Genomic DNA, 19,082 nt, shown 5'->3' on the forward strand with positions numbered 1-19,082 from the left:
TGTGGACACGATTATAAATTTCAGTGCCGAATAAGCAAGAATGATGGTTATTTTTTCATGGACAAGCTTAGAAACGTACTTCGTTTAATTGCTGGCTTTGATATTTTGAAAAAAAGGTTGTGGAGGCTAAAATTTCGCAGCCTAATCCATGAACAACGATCAGCCTATGTTTAAGTGTTGCCTCGTGTGTTGCATTTATTTTTGTGTAAGTAGGGGTCAGCCTTGTCTAATCTGGGCCTGGAGCGCCCCACTGTAAAAAGCTCCTCGACTACAACTGTCATCATGTGACATGCGCACTTGGCGTTGTTATTGAGTTTGTTATGACAAGCCGAGGCCTCGGACTAAATTAGGAGAGAAGCCCCTGCCTCTGTCCAGGGAAATCCGCGATGGAGGGCATGGATCTGGACCTGGACCCGGAGCTCATGCAGAAATTCAGCTGCATGGGCACAACAGATAAAGATATCCTAATATCGGAGTTCCAGAGGCTGCTGGGCTTTCAGCTGAACCCGGCTGGATGCGCCTTCTTTCTGGACATGACCAACTGGTGAGCCCGGGGACTCGCTCGGCCTGCCGTGTGGGGTCACTTCACGTAAACCAGCTAGCTTACCACACAGTGGCTCTTACACGGCACCTTAAATTGAGTTAATAACAGGAAAAGCTCCGACTGTAACATTATAGTTAATACGGTGAATGGCAGTGTCGATTTTGGGTTATAGCTAAAGACACAGCTTCAGCTACTGGTAACTCAATGGTGGGTGTTAGCTAGCTGAGTCAGTGTCAGTCAGGTAGCCAGTGGAAAGTGAAAATGTAACTAAAACCAGTTTACACTTATTTTATGTTGGCAGAAACTCCTTTTAAACCGCTAATAACGTTGTATGCTAATGTTACCTTATAGCAAGTCGTATACCTGACTTGCTATAACCTGATGCGGTTTGTTAGCCAACCTACATGAGGAAGGGGTAACGAAATTTAACGTTGTTTTAAGCGAGAAAGTATAAATCTGTGTTTATGCGAGAGAAAAAAAATAACAATAAATTTTGCTTGTGCTCGCTGTGGTTTGCCTTATGACGGTTACTGACTGCAGCCCATGATAGTAGCCCCCTTATGTTTACCACAGAAGTTAACCCAGCTAACTGTTGTTGGTGGTCCCAGGTGCTATTGTTGTTTATGTTGCTCCACTATCAGCATTGTGGTTATCATGGTGTTGTGTTTGTTAGTTCTTCTGTTTGTATACCTCAGTTCAACATAGTTTAGGTAGTTATAGCTAATTTAATAACCACCCAAGACCTGCGTCTAGCGTTACCTCTTGGCCGCTGTCATATTAACTGTTACGTAACCTAACAAGACGTCGCTCGCAATGTCTGGCTCAAAGCTCGTCAAACATTGTCGCAACACTGCTTGCCTGGTCAATATTTATCTAACACACTGTCCCTGCACAATTTATGTCGATCACGTACGGAAATTCCTCAACTAACCAGCTAGCGAGCAGCTATAGGGAGCGTTAACGCACACAAATCACAAGACTAGTCTTTTTGGATTTGAGAAATTAGACATCCGGTGACATGTTTCAAAATAAAAGTCACGGGTGAACATGTTGCAACGTTTTTTTTTTCATGATGTAAAGTACTAATGTGAAAGTAAAGACTATACCAAGAGGAGGAATAGGCTGTTGAATTCAGAAAAAAAAAGCATTGCGGGCGTTTCCAAATGATTACATTTATGATCCCCATGTTGGCTTCTGCAAGATGACACAATCAGCACTGCTGCTCCTGAAGAGCTATCACGTGACACTGTGTAATAGCTCCTCTGGAACGGGCTTTCTAAAAATAAACCTGCTGGTTTATGTATGACAAGCATGTCTGAGGCAGCAGCCATTCTGAAACTCTTGGTCTACAGACATCTCATTTAGTGTCCAGAGTGTTTTAATTGCAATAAGTCTGCCACGTTTCTTGCACATCTTTTCACCTTTCCATGATGTGTCATTGGAAATGCCACTTGACCAAAAAGAGATGCTTTGAAAGATTGTAATTTTGATCCTGAGACCAAGATTTGATGTTGGACATTTGCCAAAATCACTTCTCATAGGTGTATTTTAGTGTGGGTGTGTTCAGAAATCTATATTTTTTTTGCTGGAATTTGTTTCTGTACTAATCACAGGGATTTAACCCCCTTCCTCTGCCTTAGGAATTTGCAAGCAGCCATTGGAGCCTACTATGACTTTGAGAGCCCCAACATCAATGCACCATGCATGTCCTTTGTGGAGGACGTGACAATTGGGGAAGGCGAGTCAGTTCCCCCCGATACACCTTTCACGAAGACCTGGAGAATACAAAACACAGGTAGTTCTTCTGTAATTTACACACTGCTTGTCCCTGGAAAATGGCTATGCTTGAATTTGTTCTTGTCCAGAGCTAATATTGAATCCAGAACAAGAAAGTTATATCCTGGACAAGAACCAGGGTATGTTTTGTCATGATTCATCATGTGAGTTCAAAATATCTCTGTGTGCTTTACAGGTGCAGAATCATGGCCTCCTGGGGTTTGTCTGAAGTATGTTGGAGGGGATCAGTTTGGTCACGTAAACATGGTGATGGTTCGGTCTCTAGATCCCCAGGAAATAGCTGATGTTAGTGTGCAGATGCAGAGCCCTGTGGCTCCCGGTATGTACCAGGGCCAGTGGAGGATGTGCACAGCTACTGGACTCTTTTATGGAGGTGAGGACAGCAAACTTTACACCAAGAATTGAGTATAAGCCTTGTTATGTTTTTGCACATTTGAGGTTCATCAGTTACCATGACGAGATTCAGAAGATCTATCAATAATGTTTTTGTTGTTTGCTCTTGACTTAACTTTAAAAAATGTAATTCCATTTTCCTATATACCTGCTGATTATATGCCCTACCAAACAATCTCATTGGATGATAGTTTTGACAAGTGCCTGTTTACTATTGCTATTAAACTGACTTTCAAGGTTACTTTGATACAGTTAGAAATGGAAGACAGTGAGCACAGAAATTTGACTTCACAGGATTTCATAGCCCGTCAGTTATGAATCCAGGTAGCACACTACTTATAGGAGTCATTCATTTCACTGATTTATGTCTGCTTGCAAGTTTTAAGTACATGATGGATGCTGACAGGAAATTCTTCAAGTCTTGCCCAGTCACATTCATCAACTTGTGGATACTGAATTAAATTTAATAGTAGGCCTCAATATTTAATTCAGATATTCATATCCACACCTCACTCTGTCAGTTTCTCAGTATTCCGGAAGAGATCTGGTCCTTAAAAATGGAACAAACCCTTTTGTTAATGTCACTAGTAACAGTGTTTGTCCTATGTTTGGTATCTTCATGTCTCATCACCAAAATCATTTTGGGTTTCAGTGTGCACTGTGCACTTTTGGTGTGCCATGATTGTAATGAAGAGATTTAGTAGACTGGTGACTGTTCATAAAGCATCTGCCAGAATGCCAGTAAAATAAAGAAAGTTGGATACTCAGTACATCAATCACTGGTGTTTAATTGGAAAAAAAATGTGTTTGGTTAAGGTAATAAACACACACACGGGCATGCAGTAGCTCAAATATTATCTGTGGAAAGACGAGAAACTACAAGAGGTTAACATTTAACCAAATAAGCACATGAATACAACAAGTCAGTCAAATTGCTTGCAACATGTTCATACTTAAGGATAAACAATGATTTACCCAATAACAGAAAACACCAGAACAAGAGTAAAATGAATTTGTCTCACAAGAATTCAGGGAAGAAGCTGACTGGTGCTCAATGAAAAGATGTGAAAATGAGTGAGCAACACAGGTGCAGCATTTAAGTAGAGAATGAAACAGGTGAACATAATTAAGTTAATGAGTGGTGGGGAATTAAAGGGTAAGCTGAGAACCAATCAGAGAGCAGGAAAGGGTGCACAAGGCAAAGAAACTGAATACATGTTGGAATTGTTGATGTAAAATGTTTCGGGATATTGAAGAAAATCAGTAGTACTTTGAAAATACATAGCACCTCTAATGTTATTTTGCTTATACAGGCTGTTAGTTTACACTTTCAGCCACTGTGGTGGTTTACTATGACCCTCAGACTTTACCAGTGAAGGAGGACTCAGTGCAGATTGTTTCCTGCATTATGACATGCTGCTGGTTTCTCTCGACAGATGTCATCTGGGTGATCCTGAGCGTGGAGGTTGGCGGCCTCCTCGGCGTCACACAGCAGCTTTCTTCATTTCAGGCCGAGTTCAACACCCAGCCCCACCGCAGCCTGGAGGGAGACTACAACCCCTTCGCCTCGCCACAGAAGAGCAAATACCCCAGCGGCAATGACAACAGTCTCCATGATGACAGCAGTCATAAGGACACTGGGGAGCACTGGCAGGGCGGCCCTAACCAGTTGCAGCAAGATCAGAATGGACTTTCACACAATTCTGTGAATATAGCAGCAAACAGTCTACAAAGCAATCTATCAGTAGTGACTTATAACCAGGTAAGACTGATCAAAGGGCAAGGAAATTCCCTGCATTACAGCTAAATGAACCAGGGATAAGCTTAATTTGTCTCATTCCATCCATAATTAAAATAAAAGATTTTTTTTTAAAATTGAAATTCTCTGCCATTAAAAAAAAAAAAAGTTTACCTTTAAAGAACGAATGGCATGTTATACTGTATAAAGTACAGTTTGGATTTACATTTAAAATTATGTTAATAGAGAGCAAATTCAGCCCGACCCTGAGGTAAAAAAAAAAATGTATTGCTTACATTTGGTATTTACATTTATGCTTAGTATGTCTTGTATTTTCAATCATGTCCCTTCCCCCACAGGGTATACATGGGCCCTATCCATTCGGGCACTCTTAAAACATGGGAACTGTCACAGTCAAGCAGCACTATACCTCTGGGGTCAGTCACACCAATGAGAGAAAGAAGATGCTTTACCAGTGGCCGGTGGAGAGTCTGGAGATGTACAAACACTTTATGCAAAGTCCCTCTCCACTTGAGCTGCTCTCACAGAGACCAGAGGCTTGGCGACCAATGCTCCTGACGTACAGCTCAACCAACATCCCATATCCAGTGTGCATGTGTGAATGCTAAGTTAAAGATGAGTGCTATGAGACTTTTTGAGAGATATCTTTTTTTCTGAACCTTTGTTTGTTTGTTTTTAGGTGTCAGTGTGCAGATGAAACAGTGGTGACAGGAGCGTGTGTATGTGTGAATTTGTGTACGTGTGTGTGCGCGCGCATTGTGCAACCTGAAAAAGAGACTTGGGAGGAAAAGCCATTTATTTTGCCAACTGATTCTCCAGTTTCTTCTCTGACTTTTTTTTTTTTTTTAACTGATTGGGCCTAGTTAAATCAAATAATATCAGTGTTTCTTAAACCAACTATAGGATTTCACTGTTTACCTTTTTTTCTTAATTTTTAATGTACACTTTTTTAAGACAATGAGAATCACAGACATCATCCAGAAATACATCTAATGCTGTTTGTAATGTTAGTAATTTCTAAGGAATATTCATTTAAAGGCCAATCAGGTTTTACCATGTCTTTTTTTTTTTTTTTTTTCAACTTGGCCCATGCATCTTTGTCAATAATTTCTCTGCTGTCGAAGTTCTTAAAAGTTGAGATGATGCAGTATAATTTTCCTCCACTAGGGAGACCCATTCATTAACATTTATTTAAGGGTCAAATTCCCACTTGAAAACAGACTTCACACATGTGGCTTCTATGATTATGGACAGTTTAGCCTAGATTAGTGTACATGAGCTCTGTCGTAAAGCTAGAAATTAGAGCCGGTACTCCGTCTTGTCTGATATTTTGCAGAACATTTTGTAGCTTCTTCACTGGCAATAAAGAAGGATCAGGCTTTGTGAAATTGAAATTTCACTTGATAGAAAAAGCTAAAAACATTTATGTGATACAACAAAGGTTGCCTCCCATACATCATTACTGTAGCAGTTTCACCTGATAACCTTGAAGCCATTGGTGATGTTCACCATACACATCTATTACATACCAGAAGCGTATTCCTTATTGGTTATAATGCAGCACACACTACACAGTAAGTGCTATTGGTGCACAATAACCAAATTAAATAAATGACAGCCATAGCGTGACATGTTATCAGCCTGTTGTAAGGGTTCCCAATGGGCCTCAAACTATCATTGTACCCTCAATACTAAAGTCAGTCAAGTGTTACCCAGTCATTTTCTGCATCTAAGCTTTAGTAAAATTTTACATGTTTGCAAATGTAGATTAAACTGCCCATAATAGTAGGATTAATTTATGGAAAATTTGACTGGGGTGTTTTTTTAATTATTATTTTCTGTATAATGCCTTTTGGGTTACAGAAGTACAAGAACTTAAATTCTGTTGAATTCAAGCCAAATACACTATATTACCAAAAGTATTCGCTCACCTGCCTTTACTCATACTATGAACTGAAGTGCCATCCCATTCCTAACCCATAGAGTTCAATATGATGTCGGTCCACCTTTTGCAGCTATTACAGCTTCAACTCTTCTGGGAAGACTGTCCACAAGGTTGAGGAGAGTGTTTATAGGAATTTTTGACCATTCTTCCAAAAGCGCATTGGTGAGGTCACACACTGATGTTGGTCGAGAAGGCCTGGCTCTCAGTCTCCGCTCTAATTCATCCCAAAGGTGTTCTATCGGGTTCAGGTCAGGACTCTGTGCAGGCCAGTCAAGTTCATCCACACCAGACTCTGTCATCCATGTCTTTATGGACCTTGCTTTGTGCACTGGTGCACAGTCATGTTGGAAGAGGAAGGGGCCCGCTCCAAACTGTTCCCACAAGGTTGGGAGCATGGAATTGTCCAAAATGTTTTGGTATCCTGAAGCATTCAAAGTTCCTTTCACTGGAACTAAGGGGCCAAGCCCAGCTCCTGAAAAACAACCCCACACCATAATTCCTCCTCCACCAAATTTCACAGTCGGCACAATGCAGTCTGAAATGTACCGTTCTCCTGGCAACCTCCAAACCCAGACTCGTCCATCAGATTGCCAGATGGAAAAGCGTGATTCATCACTCCAGAGAACGCGTCTCCACTGCTCTAGAGGCCAGTGGCGGCGTGCTTTACACCATTGCATCCGACGCTTTGCATTGCACTTGGTGATGTGTGGCTTGGCTGCAGCTGCTCGGCCATGGAAACCCATTCCATGAAGCTCTCTGCGTACTGTACTTGGGCTAATCTGAAGGTCACATGAAGTTTGTAGCTCTGTAGCAATTGACTGTGCAGAAAGTCGGCGACCTCTTTGCACTATGCGCTTCAGCATCCGCTGACCCCTCTCCGTCACTTTACGTGGCCTACCACTTTGTGGCTGAGTTGCTGTTGTTCCCATTTTGTTATAATAGAGCTGACAGTTGACTGTGGAATATTTAGGAGCGAGGAAATTTCACGACTGGATTTGTTGCACAGGTGGCATCCTATGACAGTTCCACGCTGGAATTCACTGAGCTCCTGAGAGCGGCCCATTCTTTCACAAATGTCTTGTTTCACAGTCTGCATGCCTGAGTGCTTGATTTTATACACCTGTGGCCAGGCCAAGTGATTAGGACACCTGATTCTGATCATTTGAATGGGTGAGCGAATACTTTTGGTAATATAGTGTATATGGCGTTGAAGAATTCAAACCATTTTTTTTCTCTGACATAAATGTGTTCTGTGGCATTGCATAACTGTGTGAATTGTCATTTTAAAGCAGTTTGATGAAGCCTCTTGTTTTATCATCTTGAGTTGAATGTATTTGATGAATGTAGAATAGGGTAATATTTTTTGAAAAACATTTTTGTTTATCCAAAGATTCTGCATTTTAATTTTTTTTTTTTGCCTTGAACTGACATAGTTATGATTTTGTCTGGGTTTTCCTGTCCCATGTTAAAATTAAGTTAAGGGCATTCCACATCCAAGTCTAGGAATGCTTCTGTTGATCATCAGTGGGCATCTCAAATTAAACAGATCTGAAAATTTAATCACATTTGCTCATTCAAGATGTAAACTTAACCAAACAAACCAGGAGTATTAGGATAAAATGCCATTTTCAGTGATTTTATTACCAAGAATCGTTACTGAATGCTTTACTTGCACTAACTGGCTGATCTATGCACTGAGTAATGCGGCCTCTATGCCTGTTTAATAGTTTCTCCTCATTATTTTCACTTACTTAGGTCCTGAAGGCTTTATAGACTGTGATTTTATCTGTTATTCACAAGCACTGGCTTACACCATCATATCAGGTAAACCCTTGTTTCACTTAGGCATTCACAGTCAGTCACAGGGATACTGAGCTTTGAAAACATCACACCACCAGCCAATGCTACAACTTGTTGCAATCAACCAATGCTTCAGATCTTGGGCTTTTTTGCTGTGTCACAGAACAATTTTGTGTGTTTATTTCCAAAATGTCAAAATGACAAAAGTTTCTCCCTGCCATAAAAGGTATACAATGTCCATGATATCTTATTTGGAGTGAAGTGTGCTTCTTCCTGTGCATGTTTGTCTAATATCTCTCTTAAGTTTCTTATATGGGTCAGATTGCAGAATGAATCACGTGGCACTAGACTCCTACAGCAGCACATTTCTGAGCGTGAGGAAAAGCAAACAGATGAAAGCTTTTTTTTCTCCTGTATGTTTGATGAACGTTTGTATGATTAAATTATCACTGAAAACAAATGGCTTGGTATTCCTACCACCTTGTTTTATGTAGGCCTAGCCTTCACTTAGTCTCCCAGCACTGAAATACTCACAGACATTTTAACTTTCACATTAAAAAAAAAAATCTGAATTTAAAATCATTTTTTAAACATGAAATCTTCACGTTGCTATGCATTTTTTTTAAAATGTCCCAGAAACAGGTTTGGCTAGTTCTGTAAGGATAATGAAACATGAGAGTTAGTGTATCATATCAGAGGCAGACAATGGTTATAGTTGTGCTGTTACATCAGTGCAGTGTATTAGGCTAAAACCTGCTTTAAGTCAGGTCCATATACCAAGAAATGTGTCAAATCGATTTTATCTTAATCTGAAAGAAAGGTCAGTGATCGTGTTATAACATGATCATATTACAAAATTACATCACATTATAAAATTACATCCCCCAAAAATCAACAAAAGCACACCATTTATCATAGTCAGAAAATGGAAAAAAAATTAAAATGATTTTTGTTGGCAAATTTCCAACAGTCTTTGTATGCATCATGTGTAATTGAAAGATTGGATTGAAATAATATTGAACATTAAATTATGTGCTCTTCAGCAACAGGGAAGCTTTAAATGACTTGGCTGAGACCAGCAGCCACTGGACAAAAATTCAGCGAGGCCACTGAGGTCAGCGAGGCAGGCTGCATTTTACACAGGGCAGAGTGAACGAGAAGAGACACAACAAACATACTTTTAGCAATAAAGTAAATGCAGCGTGGCTCAAAAATTATACACAGTGGAGAAAGTCAGCGCCATGTTCTCTGTGGAAAAATTCATTAGTGAGAGGACAGATCCTGACAGCTTTACACAAATAGCAGAGGAAGATTTGGAAGAGGGCAAACATCATGGTGAGGACATGAGTATATTTCATCATATTATCATGCTATATCCCTAAATAGGTGGATTGATTATATATAAAACTTTTTTTGTACACATATAGTTTTAGATTGTGCTTCAGCTGCACAATTTTGTCCTTTCATGATCAAATACTGTGTATTTCACTTTTGCTTCATTCCTTTACAATGTTTGAGACTTGTCAGTACTCTATTGCAGAGGTAGAGGGGGAGAGGGCACACTTGCACATGAATATGAGCACGCAGCTTGAAAAACAAGTTCTGTTTCACTTTATAGCTTCATAGCTTCAGTGACATGACAGTTTTCAACAGTTTTCTGTCACATTTCTTTTAGATGTAATGATGACAACACACCACCCTCCACTCCTGGAAGGCCTACACAGCGTCCCCCTCTGCTCAACCATCACCACCTTCAGCACAGGGGAGTTCAGTCTCAGCAAGCACTTCTACTTCATCACCACAGTCAGAGCCTGAGCAAACACATGGACATGGGTTTAAAAAAAAAAAAAAAAAAAACTCAGTAAGTGCAGAAAGTGTGGTACGGCACTGTGCCTGGCTGTACACAGGAACTGCTTTGCTGACTGGCATGGCTCAGGTGTCTCTGTACAATAAAATGGCTTTTTAGAGTGGAAGTGCACTTTATTGCCTGTAAATAGTTGAAAACACCTGGTTTGTTGAAGTTGTAAAATGCATGGGCACCGCCAGGAATTTGGGGCCCCATGAAAACAAAAATATATATATTTACTCGACGATGGTTTCATAATTTTATATTAGTTTTTTCCTATTTTTTTGGGGCCCCTGTCAGGCAAGGGCCCTTGGAATTGTCATAACTTTTTCACCATATACGGCGCCCCTGGTAAAATGTAAATAGTTCAATATATTAAGCATGTGAGGCCACCCCTGTACCTTGGGGAAAAAATGATAAAATAAATTCAATCTGTGGTTTTTCCTTTTTTTTATGATTTATGGTATTATAACTGTGTTATACTGCACAAAAGACATTTTGAGGGCCATGGGCGTGCTGTTTCCATAGCGGTGCAGGACTTGTGAAATAGGAGCCCACATAAATTATGACAGAAGAAAAAAAAAAAATTCTCATGTGGTTAACAATCAATTTTTCCTTACAATCAAGAATGTGATTCATAGCCATTCAAGTCTGTTGCACCCAACATAAGATGTGCATAAGATTATAATTTCTGTCTCATGAATGACATCTCACCTACCCCCTCTTTACTCTAACATTAACCTTTCTATTATCTTTGGGATCAATATTACTCCATTCAGTGTTTAGCGTCTCTAAATACATGAGTAACATCTTTTTTTTTGCCTTCATATTTCATGACATTTTCTTCTTTAATGGCCACACGTGGGTAAATATAAAATTAACATAATGATATGTTTTCAATGTCCTGTACACATTTGGTACCCATCTGTGTTTCTGGGGGTTTGTTTGACCACAGGCTGTTTTAGCTGTATAAAAGTGGGGGATGTTCTGTTTTATTAAAGGACCATTTAGATAGTCAGCAAGACACATAAAGTACCTGACCCATAGACTTGGGTAACTGTTTTTATTATAATCATTTTCTGGAGGTTTAAATGGCTGTGGTCAAATTGGCCCCAACTGATGTTAGTAAATTTGAAGGTAACAGGAGGATTAAATGAAGTTTCTACACTGGTGCCTAAAACAGCACAAGGGTAATTTTCATCAGATCATCTGATAAATCTGTGTACTGATAAGTCTGAAGCAAGTACTCATAAGAAAATGTACTTTGTCAGCTTCAAATATATATATATATATATATATATATATGTGTGTGTGTGTGTGTGTGTGTGTATATACCCATTTATTTTGCAATTACGACTTTTTATACTGATATACAGTACAGGCCAAAAGTTTGGACACACCTTCTCATTCAATGCGTTTTCTTTATTTTCATGACTATTTACATTGTAGATTCTAACTGAAGGAATCAAAACTATGAATGAACACATGTGGAGTTATGTACTTAACAACAAAAAAAGGTGAAATAACTGAAAACATCTTTTATATTCTAGTTTCTTCAAAATAGCCACCCTTTGCTCTGATTACTGCTTCGCACACTCTTGGCATTCTCTCGATGAGCTTCAAGAGGTAGTCACCTGAAATGGTTTTCCAACAGTCTTGAAGGAGTTCCCAGAGGTGTTTAGCACTTGTTGGCCCCTTTGCCTTCACTCTGCGGTCCAGCACAGTCACTGGACCTGAACCCATCTCGATTGGGTTCAGGTCCGGTGACTGTGGAGGCCAGGTCATCTGCCGCAGCACTCCATCACTCTCCTTCTTGGTCAAATAGCCCTTACACAGCCTGGAGGTGTGTTTGGGGTCATTGTCCTATTGAAAAATAAATGATCGTCCAACTAAACGCAAACCGGATGGGATGGCATGTCGCTGCAGGATGCTGTGGTAGCCATGCTGGTTCAGTGTGCCTTCAATTTTGAATAAATCTCCAACAGTGTCACCAGCAAAACACCCCCACACCATCACACCTCCTCCTCCATGCTTCACAGAGGGAACCAGGCATGTGGAATCCATCCGTTCACCTTTTCTGCGTCTCACAAAGACACGGCGGTTGGAACCAAAGATCTCAAATTTGGACTTATCAGACCAAAGCACAGATTTCCACTGGTCTAATGTCCATTCCTTGTGTTTCTTGGCCCAAACAAATCTCTTCTGCTTGTTGCCTCTCCTTAGCAGTGGTTTCCTAGCAGCTATTTGACCATGAAGGCCTGATTGGCGCAGTCTCCTCTTAACAGTTGTTCTAGAGATGGGTCTGCTGCTAGAACTCTGTGTGGCATTTATCTGGTCTCTGATCTGAGCTGCTGTTAACTTGCGATTTCTGAGGCTGGTGACTCGGATGAACTTGTCCTCAGAAGCAGAGGTGATTCTTGGTCTTCCTTTCCTGGGTCGGTCCTAATGTGTGCCAGTTTCGTTGTAGCACTTGATGGTTTTTGCGACTCCACTTGGGGACACATTTAAAGTTTTTGCAATTTTCCGGACTGACTGACCTTCATTTCTTAAAGTAATGATGGCCACTCGTTTTTATTTAGTTAGCTGATTGGTTCTTGCCATAATATGAATTTTAACAGTTGTCCAATACGGCTGTCGGCTGTGTAGTAACCTGACTTCTGCACAACACAACTGATGGTCCCAACCCCATTGATAAAGCAAGAAATTCCACTAATTAACCCTGATAAGGCACACCTGTGAAGTGGAAACCATTTCAGGTGACTACCTCTTGAAGCTCATCGAGAGAATGCCAAGAGTGTGCAAAGCAGTAATCAGAGAAAAGGGTGGCTATTTTGAAGAAACTAGAATATAAAACATGTTTTCAGTTATTTCACCTTTTTTTAAGTACATAACTCCACATGTGTTCATTCATAGTTTTGATTCCTTCAGTGAGGATCTACAATGTAAATAGTCATGAAAATAAAGAAAACGCATTGAATGAGAAGGTGTGTTCAAACTTTTGGCCTGTACTGTATATATATATATATATATATATATATATATATATATATATAAATAATTGCAAAATAAATACACGTCTGTGCCCTTTTTTTCCCCCCACAACAGGAGCAAAAGAACAATTAATGAACACGCTTAATGAAAGAAAAGCAGCAGTGGTTCAGCCCCTGAGGCTGTAAGGAGACACTTGGCCAGTAGATAAAAAGGAGGTGTGTCATCTGATTGTGGGTTTTCAGTTCAAGGCGGAGTCGGCGTACATGATTGCCTGGAGGTTTACTGGTCAAATGCCAAATGCTGCATGCAGCTCCCCTGTCCCAGCAGCAGTCTCTTCTTGCCTCTGCGGCACTATCTGCATAATCACACAGCCCTAGGGAGCAGTGAGCCACAGGAGAAATGTAAAGGCAGGCAATGTGAGATTAGCTTCTGAATGGCTCCTTTTAGTAACTGTCTAACTTCTTATTTTCACTGAAGTGGCATGAGACATAGTCTGCTACATGGAATGGAGGGGAATAGAGTCTGACTGAAAAGCTGCCTAAAGTTATCTGATGATTTATAAAAGCATATGCCACTCTCTTACTCAGCTAGTAGTAGTTTTTGGCATATTTTACTGACTCATCCTGATTTATTTATTTATTTTTTGTAGCAACCCATGGTAGATGAAAGCTACAGGTTGTGAGCAACTTAAAGAGCTGAGGCAATAATGCAGGTGAAAGATGACAAGTCGGGCTGGATACCTCCACAGCAGCTCTTTAGAATATTTCAACAGAACCGCAACAACATTACCATTAAGTTTAAGCAAACATTTACTCTCTCTCTCTCACTTTCTTCTTCTCCCTCCCTCTCTCTCTCCCTGTCTTCTTGTCGTCTTTACTTTCTGCACCAGTCACACAACTTTTGCAACTATGGAAATGAGAGTCTTTCCTGTGGCAGATACCTTGACATCTCTCCAGAAAAAAAAAAAAAAAAAAAAAATCAGCATGCTTACGTAAGTAATTGTGTTTTATGCCCCCACCCACCCTCATGTTTGGATAACATTCAGCATCTGTCTTTCTGTCAGTAATGAAACATTTTGACACAGCCTTGTCTTTGTGAGGGGCTTTTCATCTCAGTATCTCAAGTTCCCTTTTTCACAAGCCTTCACACAGTTTTTTTCCGCTCCCCTCGGCCCAGAGGCCACGGGGGGAGGCTTAGTTGTCATGTTCAGAAACTGCCACAAGTGTATTCTCATTAGTTGTAATGCTCACTGTAGGTTTGAGGTCGTGATGATTAAAACCGGTGGTACAAGTCCAGTCCTCGGTGTAGTAGTGTATCACCCCCCCAGGCTGAATGCTGTTTTCCTCTCTGAGTTCTCTGGGTTTTTTTTATCTTCAGCCGTTGTGAATCGGGACAAAAATTAAATCTCTGGGGATCTCAATTTTCATGTTGTGACCTCTCATCAAATGTCAGTGCCACCGAATTTATTGGTACTATGGACTCTTTTAACTTTGCTCAGCATGTTTCCAGCCCAACTCTTAACCAAGGAAACATACATACACACAGTGACTTCAAAAATCACTAGTGAAGATTTTCTAAACTTTTTCATGTGCAAAACTGATAATATATGATTTTTATATTTCACCTCCAGCCTACGATCCTTCTGTGGCACCTTCATGCACTGCTGTCTTCAGTATGTCTTCCTACATGCCTTTCACTCATCCTAAACACTAGTCTAGCAAATGGAACGGTTCCCTTTTATACATGCAGTTGTACCAGCATTAAAAAGCCAAACTTTGACATAAATGCATGAAATAATTTCAGCCCCATTTCCAAGCCATTTTGTATCCAAGGTCATGGACAAAACTGTCCATGCAAAACTTTTGTCCTTTATAGAAAATGACAATATTATGGAGAAATTTCAGCCAGGTTTCAGGGCTCGTCACAGCATGGAGTCAGCTCTAGTTAAAGACCCCAGTGATCAACTGATGTCTCTTGACTGTGGCAAATGTGGTATATTAATTGTATTAGACCTTTGACACAGTTGTGCACACTATTCTCATGATCGGTCTCAGACACCATGTTGGTATCCAAGTTGTGCCCTCCAGTGGTGTGCCTCCTACCTAATGGATAGATCATTTTCTGTCAAAAGTGGAAACTCCCATCCCATCGCGTGTTCTTCAAAGCTTAATTTTATAGCCCATATTAATCACCATGTGCACGCTCCCTTTAGGCTCTATCTTCCAAAAACAGCACCTCCTATCACTGCTACACAGATGATACTCAGCTATACCTTCCATTGGAACCTGGTACTAATAATAACACAGGTCCCTCCTTGACTGTCTCTGGTCTGTGAAATGTTAGATGGCAAAGAACTGCCTTCAGTAAATTCAAAGTAAGACCAAAGTGATTATATTTGGTCTTTCCAATTACCCTGGGGGTCTGCCATGCCAGAAATCTTGGTGTCACTTTTGATCAAGCCTTAAAAGTTGATGAAAAATTAACAGAAATATTGCCAAACTTAAATTGTTCTTCCCATTTTATAATCTGAAGATAGTCATCAATGCCTTAATTTCCTCTTGACTGAATTACCGCAGTGCTCTATATCTGGGAGTTAGTCAGTCATCCCTTTCTCGCTTGCAGCTGGTGCAGGATGCTGCATGTCGTCTCCTAACTGGTACCAGGAAGAGGCAAAGCAAAAAGAGTGATGGTGTACTCAAAGTAGCTGCCCTAGAGCTTTGAGATAGTTTACCATTTTCAAAGTTTTGGGATAGTTTTACCATTTTACATGAAGTGCCCCTCCTCTGTTGTCATTTTTAAGGCTAAACTTAAATTTTTGGATGTTATGTTACCTCTACTGCTTTTTTCTTTTACAGTTTGATATGATTTGATAGTACAGCACTTTGGTCAATTCCAGTTGTCTTTAAATGTTGTAATAAACTTAATGTGATTTAATTTGAAAGATTCATCATTCTATTTTAACTACTATACAAACAACTAACAGCTATACAAAGACTATACAAAAGTTGTTTTGTTGTTGTGGTTTGTAAACACAACATTCAAAGCTGGTTCTTCAGATACACACACCAACATACACTTGTAGTGGCTCAGAAGTGATTATTGAAAGGGATTAATCTATGTATGAATCAATACAGTGTTTTTTTTTTTTTTTCTTTCTTAAGGAAATCCTTCTCACCTGCTTACTGACACACATAAGATGGTGCATCTACTGTATTGCCACTTCTTAGTGGTTTTTAGGTCACTGTGTTATGCATAACAAATGCTGTTGTTAAAAACCAGTGCTTCTGTACTGGTGTAATTATCTGATTTTGAGACATACACACAGTGTTTGGGAAGTTTTGGTGCATTTTGGTGAAAATTAACTGCGGTGGCACACTGATGCAGACAGTTGTGTGATGAGTTTTGAAAAAGTGAACTCAAGACTGAGAAGTGCTTGCAACCAAAGGTAAAAAACACAACAAAACTGTAATAACTGCTGTTCTTAAAATAATGAAAAAAGCATACAGGTGCTGTCATAGCTTCTCCTCAGGCTATTAGTCTCATAAAGTTTGTTTACCTAAGGAACCCTCAATGTGAATACGGCCTCCAGTCATGACGAAGTAGGCCTTTAAAGTAACCTCCTTCATTTGGACACACCCAGCCTCTCAGAATTGATATATCATGAAGGTACTGTGTCCCAAATAAGTCAAACCTGTAGTACCTAGGCCAGGAGTCAACGAGGATGGAAAGAAGCACTGGGAATTACAGAAACTGCCCCCTCACCTGAAGCCTCCTACATACAAGGCAAATCAGAGGACTGAGGTATTTGGTCTACCTTTACACCTGTTGTCAGCTCAGTGGAGGAATCAGACAGAGCTGTGAAGGAGCCTCAGCAGCTCAACTCCTCTACTAAATCCACCTGTTACACACCCCGACCAGGTAAGACTGCAGCTGGCTGAACACACTGCTACTACTTTACCTGCTTTCACGAATACTTCTAGTACTACATTTACCATTACTATCGCTATTACATCTGGTACTGCTCCTCCTACTCCAATTAAAATCAACAACTAGTACCAGTTGTTGATTTTTTCACAGTGGTCATTTTGACATGAAGAGTTAACAGCAGGGTTAACCCAGATGTTCAAAATGATATTGAGTAAGGTTCTGTTCTGTTATAAGTTTAGTAGAGCCTTTCCAGTTATCCAGCTAGCACAAAACCACAACTCTGGCTCTATTAGACATAAATGGAGGGGAGCCTTAATTAATATCATTATTAAGACTTGTGTTTACACTGCTGTTCATGTCAAAGTTTATTTCTACCACTGCTAGTACAAATTCTGATATGATTCCTACTCCTACTGCTACCACTATTAATACTACTATTTATGCTACTTTTGCTGCTTTATTTACTATTGCCACCACTGCCATTAGTACCACTGCTACTCCTATTATTATGAATATTACAACTACAACTGATACTACAAGTTAACCCTAACCCTAACTTTTAATATAATGATTACTACTATTAATGTTACTACCACTATTATTATTATTATTATTATTATTATTATTACTACTGCTACCATTGATAACAGTGTTAATAATGAAAATTACTTTTGCCTATTATAAATTCCTGGACAATACATCATTTATGACAGTTGAGTTACAAACAGCAGCAAACAATGAGCTGTTGTTATACATGTCAACTGTAACTGACCTTAAGCACACATACAGACACACATTATTTTCACACATTATAAAAATTCAAAGACTAACCTGGTTGAGCTGATGGAATGAATTGGTATTTAGAGCTTTTTTTTTTTTTTTTTTTTTTTTTTTTTTTTTTTAAATGCAAAATTGTGTGTTTTATTAGAGAGGAATTAGTGACAGTTCCCGCTCTCCTCTTTTCACTTTGTCACTACTCCCACAAATGCAAACTCAAACATGTGGAAATGAGCCCACACACAAACAGGTGACCAGAATACAGATTAAATAGACAGATACATGTACTGTAGGTGTGTTTTTAAGCACCTGCCCCTTCACCCAAAATAGAAATCAGGGAGTGATTAATAACCAAACCTTTTCATATCATCTACATGCCTTTCATATCAGTTTGGCTGCTATCTGACGAGATGTTAAACATAGCCCCAAGCATAACTTGTTGTTTTTAAACTTTGTGCCTTGTTTCCATGTCTGCACGGCTTTCATGAGAGTCGCACACGCACACGCACACACACACACACACACACACACACACACACACACACACACACACAAACACACGCACACACTTAAATTTGCATGTTCTGTCACTCTCTCATGTGTACAGTTGCTTTGGAGGAAATATAATATCTTAACCAAAACTTCCGTGTAACAATTCTCACGAGCACATTTTTTTTTAACATGACACCACATTACAGTTGATGCGTGGAGGTGAGACCTGTCACATGCTTCTAGGTGTCTCAACACATAATTCATCAGGCGATCAGGAGTTATTTTTTCTTTTGTACTTTAATTAATTTGACTGATTTGTATATTTGACTAACTTGTGGTGTTGCTGTATTCCACATTAATGAGCTCTCAAGATACCTGAACTGTGTTTCCATATCCTGAATGGCCAGTAAACATAAAGTAAGAGATTTAAGTGCAGCAATTTTGGCACTGACCCTTCAAATTAGCCACATTTTATTCACCAAATCCATTTAAAGTCTTTGAATGCTTCAGTCTTCTTTGTATTAGATCTGTTGCAGTCAACTTGCTGCCTTATTTAACTTTTGTAATGCCTGTATTATTAAATATTCTAAGCTGTGCATATAAGAGTTGCAGTAGAATGACAAGAGGCAAAGGAGACGGGAGATAAATATGCAGCATGAGAGCTGTCAAAAGGCAAAAACGTGACTCGTTCCCATTCCATTCAAATCAAAAGCTTCATCAAATTGAATAACCTTTAATCTATTAAAAAATTTAATCCTTATCAAACTTTTGTTGACACAAATGCATAACTATTTTAGTCTGGCCTTTGTTA

General features: G+C 39.6%; 1 protein-coding gene and 1 long non-coding RNA gene across 2 annotated transcripts; one reads left to right on the forward strand and one right to left on the reverse strand.

The window, feature by feature from the left end:
* The first annotated feature begins 297 nt into the window (after positions 1–297).
* LOC115362648 (protein ILRUN) lies at positions 298–5,248 on the forward strand. Its single transcript, XM_030056657.1, has 5 exons — positions 298–544; positions 2,185–2,339; positions 2,517–2,714; positions 4,171–4,496; positions 4,832–5,248. The coding sequence occupies exons 1-5, from the start codon at positions 387–389 to the stop codon at positions 4,865–4,867; spliced, it is 873 nt and encodes a 290-aa protein (XP_029912517.1). The 5' UTR covers positions 298–386; the 3' UTR covers positions 4,868–5,248.
* A 625-nt stretch (positions 5,249–5,873) lies between these two features.
* LOC115362649 (uncharacterized) lies at positions 5,874–18,294 on the reverse strand. The gene is made up of 3 exons (XR_003928505.1): positions 18,277–18,294; positions 11,737–11,739; positions 5,874–6,060 (listed from the first exon to the last, which is right to left on the reverse strand). It is a non-coding gene; the product is annotated as an uncharacterized LOC115362649 (long non-coding RNA).
* Between the last annotated feature and the right edge of the window lie 788 nt (positions 18,295–19,082).

The sequence above is a fragment of the Myripristis murdjan genome, chromosome 7 (assembly GCF_902150065.1).
Source record: "Myripristis murdjan chromosome 7, fMyrMur1.1, whole genome shotgun sequence".
In the NCBI taxonomy this organism is placed as follows: domain Eukaryota; kingdom Metazoa; phylum Chordata; class Actinopteri; order Holocentriformes; family Holocentridae; genus Myripristis; species Myripristis murdjan.

What these genes read in the sequence shown, in the direction of transcription:
- LOC115362648 (XM_030056657.1), top strand. Translation starts at nt 387, where the DNA reads ATGGAGGGCATGGATCTGGACCTGGACCCGGAGCTCATGCAGAAATTC. An exon ending in CTGGAGAATACAAAACACAG is followed by an intron (nt 2,340 to 2,516) that starts GTAGTTCTTCTG and finishes TGTGCTTTACAG; the next exon opens with GTGCAGAATCATGGCCTCCT. An exon ending in CAGTAGTGACTTATAACCAG is followed by an intron (nt 4,497 to 4,831) that starts GTAAGACTGATC and finishes CTTCCCCCACAG; the next exon opens with GGTATACATGGGCCCTATCC.